Source organism: Colius striatus, chromosome 6 (genome assembly GCF_028858725.1).
Source record: "Colius striatus isolate bColStr4 chromosome 6, bColStr4.1.hap1, whole genome shotgun sequence".
Lineage (NCBI taxonomy): Eukaryota > Metazoa > Chordata > Aves > Coliiformes > Coliidae > Colius > Colius striatus.
The window spans coordinates 40,050,629-40,064,821 of NC_084764.1; the positions used below are offsets into that span (position 1 = coordinate 40,050,629).

The 14,193-nt window shown below is 48.0% G+C and overlaps 1 protein-coding gene across 1 annotated transcript; it reads left to right on the plus strand.

Moving 5' to 3' along the window:
* Positions 1–4,723: 4,723 nt before the first annotated feature.
* On the plus strand, positions 4,724–7,165 carry HSPA2 (heat shock protein family A (Hsp70) member 2). Its single transcript, XM_010203788.2, has one exon. It carries the CDS (start codon positions 4,857–4,859, stop codon positions 6,759–6,761), a length of 1,905 nt encoding a protein of 634 aa, XP_010202090.1. The 5' UTR covers positions 4,724–4,856; the 3' UTR covers positions 6,762–7,165.
* The last annotated feature ends 7,028 nt before the right edge of the window (positions 7,166–14,193 follow it).

Genomic DNA, 14,193 nt, shown 5'->3' on the forward strand with positions numbered 1-14,193 from the left:
GCCTGACAGCCCCGTCAGCAAAGACATTCCTCCTCACATCCAGCCTGAACCTCCCCTGGTGCAACTTGAGACCGTTTCCTCTTGTCCTGTCATTTATTACCGGGGAGAACAGACCGACCTCCACCTCACTGCAGCTTCCTTTCAGGTAGTTGTAGAGAGTGAGAAGGTCTCCCCCGAGCCTTCTTTTCTCCAGGCTAAACTAGTTAGCACCAGTGATACTAACCTCAGCTTTTAATCACGTCTGAGCTAACTGGCAGAAGGCTATGTAAATAAATGCACCATAAACCCACTTAATTACAAAATAATTATTCCTTGAAACATCAAGCATTAGTTTAATCAGTGTTGACAACTTCCATGATTTTATTGAGCCTAATCAACCTGACGCAGCCTGTTTTTAGCTGTGACATGGTGTAATCAGCTGTTTTATTTATTTAGGGGGAAAAAAAATTAGCTCTGCAAATCACATGGAAAATCCTAAAAGTGTAATCTGAACATATGCTGAAGATGAAAAAGCCAGAAGGTGAATAAAGCCACGTGTGTTCTTTAAGCTTGTGATTTTAAACTAGGCTTATAATTTTACGAGATCTGACTCCATGATTTTTAAGCTTCTGGTTTGGCAATCCCAAATTACCCTGCCCTATATTCTGCTGCTCTGAATGTTTCCATATTCCTGATCGTGCATTTGTGTCATTTGGTGGGAACATGTCACACTGATTTGCAGAAACTTTGTTATTCACAGAAACAAAGGAACACTTATTTAAGACAGACCACGTGTTGTGGCTGCCTTTCAAATGAACAGGGAGCATCCGTGTGCAAAAAGTAGAGGCATATAAAAACAAAAGTAACACCAGTTACATAGTGCACCTTTAACACAGCACCTTAGATGAAAATGTTGTCATTTCATACACTGGTAGTTCTTGTCTGAATTCCAATTGCCAGACAAATATATTCACAAATATAAACGAGATGAGGAATTCCAGTGATGAAAAGGTGTTATGACAAAGTATTGTTTGTTCTTAGCACAGCTCTTGCTTTGACTTTTCAGAATGGATTGCTGTATTACAAACCAATTCATTAATCCTTACGAGCACAACTTGATTTATGCAATTTTCTGGATAGTTTTACGAGGGAAATGGTCATGAGGCAAATGGATGCCGGAATTTAAGGCCTTCTGATCAAACCTGAACAGACCATTGCATTTCAGCTTTATCATATTAATGATCCAAGTGGCTGATAAACCTGTAACTTGTGTTCATTCCTATTTTTATACTGCATTGCCTTACGAAATACCTGGGGGAGAAAAAAAAATCTTCCTTTTATCTACAGATAAAGGTTGAGTTCTCAGTTCTGGTCCAGATACTGAGCTCTTGCTTCACTAAAGAAATCTAAATATCATCTTCATTTCTGGCTGTGTGGTGTAATGGAGAATAGCCTACAGCGTATTACACAGTGCTGCCAAATAGGAGATGTGGGTGCATTATTGATCCTAAACATAAACAAATGGATCAGAGAGAGGGCTGCTACTTCCAGAGGCACCCACTTGCTGTTCTGGAAGCTACTGTGAAAACACGGCTTACAGATTCAGGATGAGGGAATAACAGCGAGTGTTTTGTTAAAGGGAAAATCAAGCTAGTGCTGAGGTTCTCACCATAAAGCTCACTCTTTAATTTCTGAACCAGTTTGTTTGGCTCACCTGTAATACGACTGCTTATGGAGCAACATAAAAAGAAAATCATGTGGCTCTTCCCATATGAGAGGATGACTGCATGAGTGAGTTGGTTCACAAATTGTGCTGCGAGACCTGGAGAACTGCTGACAAAAAGCAGGATGGTAATAGCTCTGCTGAGAAAAGAGAATAAGTCTAATGAGGTTTCAGAGGGTGATCCCTCTAGTTAGACTGGACTTTCTCTAAGGACATCAGTAATTAATGAGAGACGACGGCAAGAACATCACGTGAACTTCTGATTAGGAGTGAAAGCTTAAAAAGCAGCTCAGGCCTACCCGTGTGTGGTGTTGTACAAGAAGAAAACGGCACCCATGTGCTCAATTGCAAAAGAAGCATTTCTGCAATAAGCTAAATGAAATATTTAGCAGCCTGAGTGTACAGGCCTTCTGATTTTTCCTGAGAACGGCCACCAGTGTGTCATTCTCGCCAGTACCATTAAAGCTGTATGCTCATACATTGCCCCAAGACCTTTTTCCCAAATTTACCATAGCAAAACAACAACTGCAATGATGAAATAAATAGGACTGAGGGAGTACTATTAGAGTAAGCAGCAATCCAGGCAATGCAAACACCTCTTCAGCAGGTTATCGGCGCATCTGGGTATCAGTGTAACCATACCAGGGCTGCACTAGTTATTGGGCCAAGGAAACCCCAAACAAGTTTTGTCTGGAGCTCTCGTAAACATTTTGTGCCTGGGCTGATAAAACATATAGCTAAAAGCTTTGGGCCAGATTAATGAAATGTCACTTCTGAATCAGATAAAATCTTTTTGACTACAGCTACGCTTAAAGGAGACAGTAATTCTGCTGCAAAGAGTTCTTATAGTGCTAATCAACACTGCTGTGTTATTTCTTAGTCCCTTTGTTCTCTCCAGCTCTTGTTTCTGTACATAGCTTTTTGAGGCAGGAATCTTCACTCTGAAATAACGGGGTCTGAGTTTGTACTTGGAGCTATCAAAACAGGGTTCTCATGCATTATAACTGCTCCTAAAGGACAATCCTCACAAGGCTACAAATAGTAACATAAACCTTTCAGCTGAAACAGAGTTTATCTTTGCATTGCTCTGGCATTTCTCCCTGCTCCATATGATCCAACCAACTGAATGAAGTAGCAGTGAATTACAGGAAGAGATAGTTGAGTGATGAATCAGGCACTGGTCTAACTACAAGAGAAACTGACACCCTTCCCATCAAAGAAATATGCATACGGTATATACAGAGCAGCTCCTGTTGGAAGCAGGGAGAGCTGACAGTTTCCAATGCCCATTGACTTCATCTGGATTTCTCCAAGGTCAGAAACCACGTGAAAAAAGACCAGGATCTGTGGGAGACTGACTGTTATTTAAGCATGTACAATGTTTACTATCAGAACTTGAAGCTCTTCCACCTCAAAACTACACACACATATGGAACACAGATGGAATCCACCTGTCTTGGAACAGGCTTTGAAAAAGAAACTAATTGAAAGAAGGGTGTTTTTGAAAGGGAGCTGGGATATCTGTAATAACTGCATGAACACAGGTCACTCTGGGAAAAGCTGTACCGTGTTTTCTGTGAGGGTTGCTATAGCATAACACTGAAGGGCTTGGGAACAAAATTAACGACAGGTGATTTAAGCTCACGGGGTATTCAATCCTTCTCATGTACATGTAAAGCAGACTTTTAGCCACACTTTTAAAGTAGCTGTACAAAAGGAGCTACTCAGCCTCTGAGGGAAAAAAGAGATCTCAGCATGGTATTTTGCTTACTAGAACTGGAGTATTTTGAAATGTTTGTCTCAAAGTAAGGAGGAATAATTTGGAGGAACCAGAGCGGATTTTCATGTTTAATGCATTGCCATCAAAGCACTTTCCTAGCTACGAGTTAATAGCTTCATAGCTTTTGCTAAATGTAGGCGTGACGACATCTTACATTAGCACAACAGACAAAAATTTGGAGGCATTTCAAGAATGGTTCCCCACGCAGAAACACGCAGCGACAGAGCTCCCCAAACCCCTTTCGGGGGAGGGGAGGGGGAAAGCCAGGCGCCATCCCCTGCCTCCTGGCTCCGGCACACGCCACCCGCCACCTCGGCAGCAGAGACCAGGGGCTCGGGCGGTTCAGTGGGAAGCCGCCCCGGCCGCCGCCGAGGAGGGCTGTCCGCCTGCCAACTTCTGCCAAAATAAGGCTAAAACCTGCCTCGTCGCCTCCGCCGCGGAGCGAGGCCGCGAACCCACTCGCGCCGCGCACAAGTTCCCTCGGGTCGGCGGCGCCTCAGCCCCGGCCGGCGGCCGGCGCGGCGGGAGGGGGCGGGAGCCGCTGCACCCGCAGGGAGGCTGAAGGCAGCGCGGGGTGTGCGTGTCTGTGCGGGGAGCGGTGTGTGTGGCGGGGGGGGGAAGGGCTGCGAGGGCTGAACTCCTGCCGCCTCGCGACCAAATAAGGGTAAATTCCCCGGCGGCCGCCGCCCGGCCGGGACCCGACACGCAGCCTCGGACCGAGCTCCCTCTCGGCAATTAGAGACACGGCGAGGCGAGCGCGGCCCCGAGCCCCGCCGCTCGCGGGCTAAGTGCGGCCGTGGCCGGGCGGGGGGGGGGGGGGGGAGGCGGGCAGCAAAGCGCGACCACCCAGCCCGGCCCGGCCCGGCCCGGCTCGGCGGCCCCAGCCCCGCCCCCCGCCCGCCTGCCCCACGCCCATTGGATGACGCCGCTGTCAATCCCCGCCCTTGCGTCTAACGGCCGCTGGAACTTTCTGGTCGAGTTGGGGCGGGGGCGGGGCGCATGCGGAGCGCGAGCGGCGATTGGTCGAAGGGCGGTGACGCACGCTGCGAGCCGAGGCGGCTCGAGAAAAAGCCGGAAGAAGCGCGGTCTGGCCGCGGTACAGCGGGGAGGGTTGGGCTGGCGGCTGGGAGCCGCGGTTCCGATTGGCCGCGGGCTAGGGGGCGGGAGCTCTTCGGCGGATCGCGGAGGCGATTGGCCCAGTGGCGGCGGGCGGCCGCCTGGATTGGCCACCGGCGTTCTGGCAGGTTCCAGAAGGCGGCCAAGGCGGCTATAAAGCGGGCGGCGGCAGCGCCGGGAGGGCACATCGCACCGCGGACGGCAGCGGGAGCGGGCGGCGGGACACGCGACCTCCAGCTAGCAGAGAAACCTGTCACCATGTCTGGTAAAGGGCCGGCGATCGGCATCGACCTGGGCACCACGTACTCCTGCGTGGGTGTTTTCCAGCATGGCAAAGTGGAGATCATCGCCAACGACCAGGGCAACCGCACCACGCCCAGCTATGTGGCCTTCACGGATACGGAGCGGCTCATCGGCGATGCTGCCAAGAACCAGGTGGCCATGAACCCCACCAACACCATCTTCGATGCGAAGCGTCTCATCGGCCGCAAGTACGACGACCCCACGGTGCAGTCCGACATGAAGCACTGGCCCTTCCGTGTGGTGAATGAGAGTGGCAAGCCCAAGGTGCAGGTGGAGTACAAGGGGGAGATGAAGACCTTCTTCCCAGAAGAGATCAGCTCCATGGTGCTTACCAAGATGAAGGAGATCGCTGAGGCTTATCTGGGGCGCAAGGTGCAGAATGCTGTCATCACCGTGCCTGCTTACTTCAATGACTCCCAGCGCCAGGCCACCAAAGATGCTGGCACCATCACTGGCCTTAACGTGATGCGTATTATCAACGAGCCCACGGCAGCAGCCATAGCCTATGGCTTGGACAAGAAAGGTACCCGGGCAGGAGAGAAGAACGTGCTCATCTTTGACCTGGGAGGGGGCACTTTTGATGTTTCTATCCTTACCATTGAGGATGGTATCTTTGAGGTGAAGTCCACAGCTGGAGACACCCACCTGGGTGGGGAGGACTTTGACAACCGCATGGTGAACCATTTTGTGGAAGAATTCAAGCGCAAGCACAAGCGTGACATTGCTGGCAACAAGCGAGCGGTGAGGCGGCTGCGCACGGCTTGTGAGAGGGCGAAGCGCACTCTCAGCTCCTCCACGCAAGCCAGCATTGAGATCGACTCCCTCTACGAGGGCATTGACTTCTACACCTCCATTACTCGTGCCCGCTTTGAGGAGCTCAATGCTGACCTCTTCCGTGGCACCTTGGAGCCGGTGGAGAAGGCTCTGCGCGATGCCAAGCTAGACAAGGGCCAAATCCAGGAGATCGTGCTGGTGGGTGGCTCTACCCGTATCCCCAAGATCCAAAAGCTACTACAGGACTTCTTCAATGGCAAAGAGCTCAACAAGAGCATCAACCCTGATGAGGCCGTTGCCTACGGTGCCGCCGTGCAAGCGGCTATTCTCATGGGAGACAAGTCCGAGAACGTGCAGGATCTGTTGCTGTTGGATGTCACCCCTCTGTCCCTGGGCATCGAGACGGCCGGTGGAGTGATGACAGCTCTCATCAAGCGTAACACCACCATTCCCACCAAGCAAACTCAGACCTTCACTACCTACTCAGACAACCAGAGCAGTGTCCTGGTCCAGGTGTATGAGGGTGAGAGGGCCATGACGAAGGACAACAACTTGCTGGGTAAATTCGATCTAACGGGCATCCCCCCAGCACCCCGTGGAGTCCCCCAGATCGAGGTCACTTTCGACATCGATGCCAATGGTATCCTGAACGTCAGCGCCGTGGACAAGAGCACGGGTAAGGAGAACAAGATCACTATCACCAATGACAAAGGTCGCCTTAGCAAGGATGACATTGACCGTATGGTGCAAGAAGCAGAGAAGTACAAAGCGGAGGATGAAGCTAACAGAGATCGGGTGTCAGCCAAGAACTCCCTCGAGTCCTACACGTACAACATGAAGCAGACAGTGGAGGATGAGAAACTGAAGGGAAAGATCAGTGACCAGGACAAGCAGAAAGTGCTCGACAAGTGCCGGGAAGTGGTCTCTTGGCTCGATCGCAACCAGATGGCTGAGAAGGAAGAGTACGAGCACAAGCAGAAAGAGCTGGAGAAACTCTGCAACCCCATCGTCACAAAATTGTACCAGGGAGCTGGAGGGGCTGGGGCAGGTGGCTCCGGTGGCCCCACCATCGAAGAAGTAGACTAAAGAGGACTGCAGTAGAGACTGGTTTATGGACAGTCACTCCATTCTTTGCTTTGTACTTGTTTTTTTTTGTAAGGAAAACGTCCTTGCCGATAACAGAGTTTATTCTGTTGGGTGTGTATAAAGGCAGATCTGTCAGCTTGGTTTTGATAAGAGGGAAGGCACGTCCTGCTTTATAAGGTTAGTAATAGACAAGTTTTGTTAATTCAGATACAGCTGTTTGTACTCTGGATGTTTATCTCTGTTCATGTTGTCTCTTCTAAAGTAACCACTCGACTGTTGCAGTTGACAAGTTTCAAGTTATGCATGAAAATACTTACGGAAGATGAAAAAAACAAATACCCCTATATTGCCAAATGTGGCTGCTGGAAATTTTGGTAATAAATAAAATTTATTTAAAGCATAAACCTATCCTCTTCTTCTCTGTGATAGGGGTGGGTGGGGGGTAAATAAGACTTTCCTGGCAGTGTCTGCACCTCTCTGTGATCCTGATCTGCTGTGGGGGGTGGGTGCTGTGGATTGCCTGGGTTGGAGAGGTGGTAAAGGTGGTTTGGGCAGCCAAAGGGTGAGGCAGCTGCTGCGGGCTTGATATGGGATCAGAGCGGCAGCCTGGCCCCGGGAGCCAGCCCAGCCCGGGGTGTGTGGGTGTCACAGACCCCCTCCAAGCCCAGATACAAACGTGAGCGTGGCCCTGGCACTGCCACAACTTGGGGAGAAGCTTCCTTGAGGTGGGAGTGGTGTTTGCAGGCAGGAATTGTTTGTTTGCAACTTGTGGCTTGGGCTGCGGAGTCCGGTCGCTGCAGCAGTGGGGCTGGCTTCTTATGTTCGTGTTGCTGAAACAAAACAGTGGGGAAATGAACACAACAAAAATAGCTCTGCCTGGCAGGCGCCTGGGCTCCATAAAATAGAGACCTGTGTGTGGTCAGCTGCATAAACTGCTGAGTTACTCTGAGGCTGCTAGGATACAAGCTGAGCTTTCAATACTTCTCTGAATGCCTTGGGTGGGGGTTTTTTTCTCCCTCTCTCTTGAGATGATCAAAATACAGCTGCCAAGGACACCCCGGGAGCTGGGAGTGCTGAATAAGGAGCTGGGATGCTGCACTTGACACAACAGGCAAAATTTGTAGTGGTTAAACTTGCCTGGCTTTACTACAAACTGTCTCCAGAGCTCTTCATTTGTTTCAGAAAGCTTAAAAAAAAAAAGCCTGCAGTGTTCAGTCTGAGGAGCTGCCAATTAATGAGCTCTACTGGAGGAGTCTGATGACATGCACATTTTAGACTGGCTTGTCCTTTAAGGGAAAAAAAGCGCAGGGCAGTGGGCAGCTGAAGGGAAACAACTGTGGTGTTTGTGTTTGGTTGCTGCTTAGGAAGCGGGAGTGTTGCTGCACGGGGAAATAAGGCAGGCACTGCCTGGCTGCTTCTCCCTCTGTGCTGCAGACAACTTTCAGGACTCTGATCCCTTAAGCTTCTAAGTGATGTGTGTTTTATATATATATATCTGTGTGTGAATCTCTCCTCCCAAATTTTGTGTGAGAAGGCAGACAAAAAGAAAGTTGTTTAGTATTTAATAATCAGTAGGGATGTAACAGTCCAGTTTATTGCACCGGATTATGTTCCTGTGCAACCTGATCTAGGTGGGACATGCTTCTGCAGGGGGGTTGGACTAGATGATCCCTAAAGGTCCCTTCCAACCCCTACCATTCTATGATTATATGATTTCTCATGGCTGGTTTACCAGGGCACTGAGTGTGGGCTTCTCTGGCAGTAGAAGGGGGTTACAGTCACCACAGGGCAATGCAAGGCTCCTAAAAAGCTGTTTGATCAGATGTTGTCACAAGGTGATTCCAAACCCCTTTGAGTTTATGGAATGGTTCATAGATAAATGTCAGTGCTATCACAGTGAGAGCTGAGAACTCAGTTACAGCAGCTTCAGCACCTGCTAGTGCCTCAGTGCTGTGCTCAGGGTGCGTGCTTTTGGTGTTTACATGTGCAACACTTTCCTGGCAATCAGCCTCTCAATTTCCAGGCTCTAACATATGTAGGACCCCTGAGAATGAAAAGATTTCGTGACTTTAGATGTTTCTTTTTTTCCTAGGGACTATTTGGTAAGTACATTTATGAATAGCAGTGGGTTATCTGTAAGTGAAAAGTCATTGCTGCAAAGTGTAATGCTTTGTCAGATACCCTCTTGCTAACCCGAAACCCCACTACTATGGAATGTCAGTAAGGATTAGGTAGCACCCATGTCCATTGTAAATGCAGGTTAACTATTTTCTTTTCTATTAACTGACTGGTAATTCTCATTGCCACATAGTTTCCTTTACTTTTCAGCCCTCAGTGTGCATTCCTCAGCATTGCTTCCCAGTCATTAAACACATTTTTTTTGTTGTTGTTTTCCCCAAACGTCTGTTTAAGTGTATTGCAGAGCTGCTGGAGCTCAACAGGCACAGCAGAGAGTTTGTTTGGTGTCTGGTCTTTTCCCCTGCCTCCGCCACTGCTGCTCTGTGCCTGCTCCAGCAGTGGGGTGGGCAGGGAGTAACTGAGACCACAGGAGTGAAGTACCCCTCCAGGTGGTTAAAATAGCCCAGGTGCTGAGGACATGAACAGGTTAACACTGGAGTAACTGTTTAGGGATTTTTTTTTCCCTAGAAAAGGTCTATTTTTCAGTATGGACACACCTAGACTGTGTGTGGGATATGTAAAGGATGAAAAACTGCTGCTGACTTACATGATTGGGAAAAGATTTCAAGTCTTGAGGCCCAAAGTACCCTTTCAAATATGTGAACAACCCTCTGAAATACAAGAGGCAGAAAACTTGCAGGGCTCAGAGCTAGGTGCCTTGTATTCATTCACTGAGTTTATAAACCAAAAAATACCTTCAAGTTGATTTTCAGTGTACTGTACATGCTGCAGAGTGAACTCTGATCCTGCTATGGAAACTTCCCACTGACTTTAGTGGGTCTACAATTTGCCCCTCCCCAGTTTCTTAAAGAGATGAAGCAATGTCAGAGGGGGAAATGCTGCTCGTCATTTGCAAATAGGTGTGTTTGGTCTGTATGTGCAGTTCTGAGGAGTAGAGTTGCACATTTCAAACTGATTTGGCAAAGCCAGGAAAGTAATCTTGTCTAAAATCTGCAGTTTCATTGCTTCCATGCTCAGTGTCTCTCATCCTTTGTACGGCCCTGACTCACAGGCAAAGCCAGCTCCTTCTGTCAAAATAGCTGGCCTGGGTTTCTGAACTTTGCTTGTTCTTAACCAGGGCTGTGTGAAAGACCAAGCCCACAGGAAGGATTACAGAGGGGTTATAACTTGGGAGCACTTGTGTAACTGTGGTGTTAACTTTTAATGGCTCCTTACGTTTGCTGATTGAGTTTATGTGGATGGTATTACTCCATAAAGAGGAACACCTGTATCATTAATCCTGGAGAATTTAATCACCCAAATTAAAACCCTGAAGTGCATTAACAGCAGGTCTGGAGTGATACAAAGCAATGGCTCGTGTGTGTCCTGCCATTCCCCACTTTCACTTTGTAGGGGAGAAGGACGAGCCAAAAAAAGACAAAGCCGAAAACGTTGCTAAAATAATGTGCCATGTGAGAGCCCTGGGAGGGAGCTGAGGACAAGAAAGCTGTCTGAGGGCAACCCACTCAGGAGCTGGAATGCTGAGACGTGCTCGGACAGGCTGCGTCCAGCCAGCCGGCCGGGTGAGTCAGCCCCGTGCCCAGCTGCCTCCAGAGCATCTGATTGAAGTTTTGCACAGAGGACTTAGCAGACAGGCTGCAGTCCTGCTCATCCCTTGTGATACCATCTTAAAGACAGGAATGAATATATCCCAGCAGCCTGCCTTTTATCTCTCGGGAGACACCCGTGTAGAGCCCTGCAGGCTGGGCAGCCTTTCTCTTGAGAGCTGCCTGTCATTGATTTGAAAGGTTCTCCTTGAAGGTTTGGGGCACCGTGGGGCTCAGCCAAGGGGTGACAGCTCTGAAAGAGGTGTGGCGTCTTGGGACTGCATCATAAGTTTTGTCTTCCCCCACTGCAAGCCACTCCCATAGATACATATGAGGAACAAGAGAAAAAAGGGGAAAAATGTTCAGGAAATTCACATTTCCAGTCTTGGCACTGTGTTAGATGCAAGGCATTGTCTTAAAAAACCCCATGCATTTACACCCAGCGTGCCTACTTCATTTTAGTTCCTTTTCCCCAGCTCTGTCAGTGTGTTGCATTTCAGGCTCTACTTATTTAAAAAGGATTCTACGTTTCTTCTCCTTTGCCCTGTGCCTGGCACTAGTTTCCCTTCCTGAGCCCCTTTAGAAAGCTCACCCTGGTCTAATCTCTGCCTACATCAGGGACACTGTACCTTGGCACATGGGAATCCTGTTGTATTAAACCAGCAAAGCATGTGGATACTCTTAGAGCAGCAAAATGATGTTCTGTAGTTGTTCGTCACAGGGAAGCTATCACCCTCCCTACCCCACAGCGAAACGAGTTCTGCTAGTAAAGCTTCGTTAGCACACCTATGTGGGTCAGGTATCACATCTCTCTCCGCTCTCATCTACACACTTATGCAGGCAGGAGCCTATAGCATAGACCTGCCTCTGAGAGTAGATTTTGCTTGCAGCAGCGTGGTGATTATATAGTTGGGCAGGCCAGCATTTCCAGATGCAACAACATATTTCACTTCCACATATGAAACAGCAGTATTTAAAACCCCTGATCCACCCTTGCATGACCCATTTGCCTTTACTCTCTCCTGCATCAGTAGGGTGGAGACACAGACAAGCTGGTTCCTCTTGTCATCCCAATAGCAGCTCCAGCCAGGAACTTTACAGAGGGAATAAATTAAGAGCCGCCACATTTTTTGTAGTCTTAAGGAAAATCAAGAGCAGTACAGGAAATTTTTGTTCCTTTTCCATCACTCTCTCCCATCATTCAGGAACTGGTTTTTGCATGTTGGCCTGTGCCAAAGCTGACAGATTGCTGTTGCATCCTGGACCAAGAAGCATGAGGTAGCTGTTAGCAGCACCTGTACCCTATCTGTTGACATAGTTCAAAATGTCACTGCTCCAAATGATTGCAGGTCAGCAGTTAAAACTCTATTTTGAATAGGATTAAGGAGACAAAACCACTTCCAGAAGTGCTGATTTTCAGGCAGGATATTTCAGGCAGGACTCTATAGAAAACCCCATGGGTTTAGGGGTCTTGGTTGGCCTTGCTGTTCACTGGCAAGCACCATGAAATATTTTCTGTCAGTCCCTGTACAAGCAGTTGCATGGTTGAACTGACAGTCTAGCAATCACATCATAGCTGAAAGCAGTTTTGGTGGTTGTGGTTTTTTTTCTCCCAGGCTGTGTCTCAAAAGATGAAGATTCTTATTTCAAACCCATATTTATTTCTCATTTGTCAGACTCCTTTTTGTTCCTGCTGCAGCCCTCATTCACAACAGGTACTAACACAGCTGGGTTAAAGACAGCTGGTGCTGGACAGCCCTTAGTCCTATCCCTGGCACTATGAGTGGAAGACAACTAAAGATTCTGATAAGCTGAAAAGTCTTTGTAAGAAACTAAAAAGTATGAGTTCTCTGCAGCCACAGCCTTCAAAGCTTGCAGAATTGAACAGAAAATATCATGTCTGTAGTAGACCTATATTAAATATTCACTTTGTTTTTGTTTCCCTAATTCTACAGCAGGGAGATGGTTGTACCCTACAGAAGAACTAGAAACTAGGCTGTGACATTTTTCAAAAGGTACCTTTAAATACTTGTTCCTTTCTGTTAAAGGCACGTTAATAACAAAAGGTTGATTGTTGGGAGCAGCAAGGCAAATGCCTAGCTGCATGAAAATAGCTGACAACTGCTAATGTTCAATAATCTCATCTGATAAAAGCACGCAGAGGGAGTAATTGCATGAGGATTTCAGTACAAGAATGTGCAGCTGGTTTTTCTGGCTCTCCAAAAGCAGCCTGGGTTCTCATAACTGGTGCTAAGCAAGCATTGCCTCCTGACTTCCCTCACACCTTTGCTCAGGACTCAGAAGCTCGTCCTGTCTTTGCCGGTCAAACACCTTTAGCCACTTTGCCTCTGTGGATGTAGTAGCCACTGAATGTGGCAGGTAGCCAGGCCACAGGGCTCTGAATCTGGGGCAAGGCTGGTGCTGGTGTCCAGGAAGACACGGCTGTGAGGTGGATACTGTGTCTCTCTCCAGAAGTTAGAGTGCAGCTGTCAAACTGCCCTTTGCTGTGGATGATCGGAGGAGTGGGACTGAAACGCAGCACTGTTGATAGGTGAAAACAAGGCCAACTGCTGAAAACAAGGAATTAGGTGCTTCAGTTTGGCACAAATCTGAAGTGAAAAGCTACACCGTCGTTCATAGTATTACGCCTGAGGACATTGTTTATTCCACTCATATAGCATGATCCTGTTTTTAATGAGCAAGCAGAAGTACTTGGCAGGTAAATGGTATAGTCACGGACTAAGTATTAGCTGCTGTGAAATTGAGTTCTGTGCCTGTGTGTCTAATGCAAACAGTGGTGCACACACATGGAGTCTGGTATTCCCAGAGAAACCAGGGCTGACCCTGGGAAAAGAAACTGCCCCTGGGAAAAGGGAAGGAAATGAATACAGTGGGTATGGAAGACAGAGGCTTGGCACAACAGGAAGAAACAAAAAGCAGAGAAGAGGGGAATGACTGGTCGGTGAATGAGTGATATTTTTCTTGAGTTTACGCATGTGTTTGTTGTCTGGGTGTGATATCCAAATTAAACGTTGGATATACCTAAAGAATGGATACATACACATGCTACTGAGTGTTTCCAGCTTCTGGAACGCACATGGATGCATGAACACAAGAAACAACATTAAACGAAGCCTATTAAGGCTGCAAGGACAGTTGTTCAGAATTACAATGATTAGAGGAAGCCTATTTCTTGCTTTCTTTGTGCTTATGCCTCATAACCCAGTTTTCAATTACACAGCAATACGGATTTTCATTTTGTTTTCTTTTGTGAGGCACCTGCCTCAGTCAGTGCACACGGTGGGCAGCATATGGTCTAAGAAAGTGGTATATCCAGTTTGGTGTACACCTCATTTACTGTGTGCTGCCCAGCCACAGCTCTGGATAAGAATTATCACTTAGGATATTGCCTGTGGAGCTCATCACCAGCACATCTTGAGTGCCTCACAGGATCACCCATTTAGTTTTCACCCCGAGATGTGTGTAATTCCTACAGAAAGCAGGTGACAAAACAAATCAGTAAAAGCCAAACACCATCTGTCTGTTATGGGGCCTTCCACTGGAAGTGCCAAGGAGCTGGGTTTTTTTTCAGATAGCTTAGAATTACACACTTCTTGGCTGTTCAAAGTAGAGTTCCTGTTGGCTTTGGTCACAGCTGTGGATCCCAAGTCCTTCGTTTCAGACTTCCGTGTGAAGCCAGGTTGTTC

Coding starts and splice junctions, on each gene's coding strand:
- HSPA2 (XM_010203788.2), top strand. CDS start 4,857: ATGTCTGGTAAAGGGCCGGCGATCGGCATCGACCTGGGCACCACGTAC.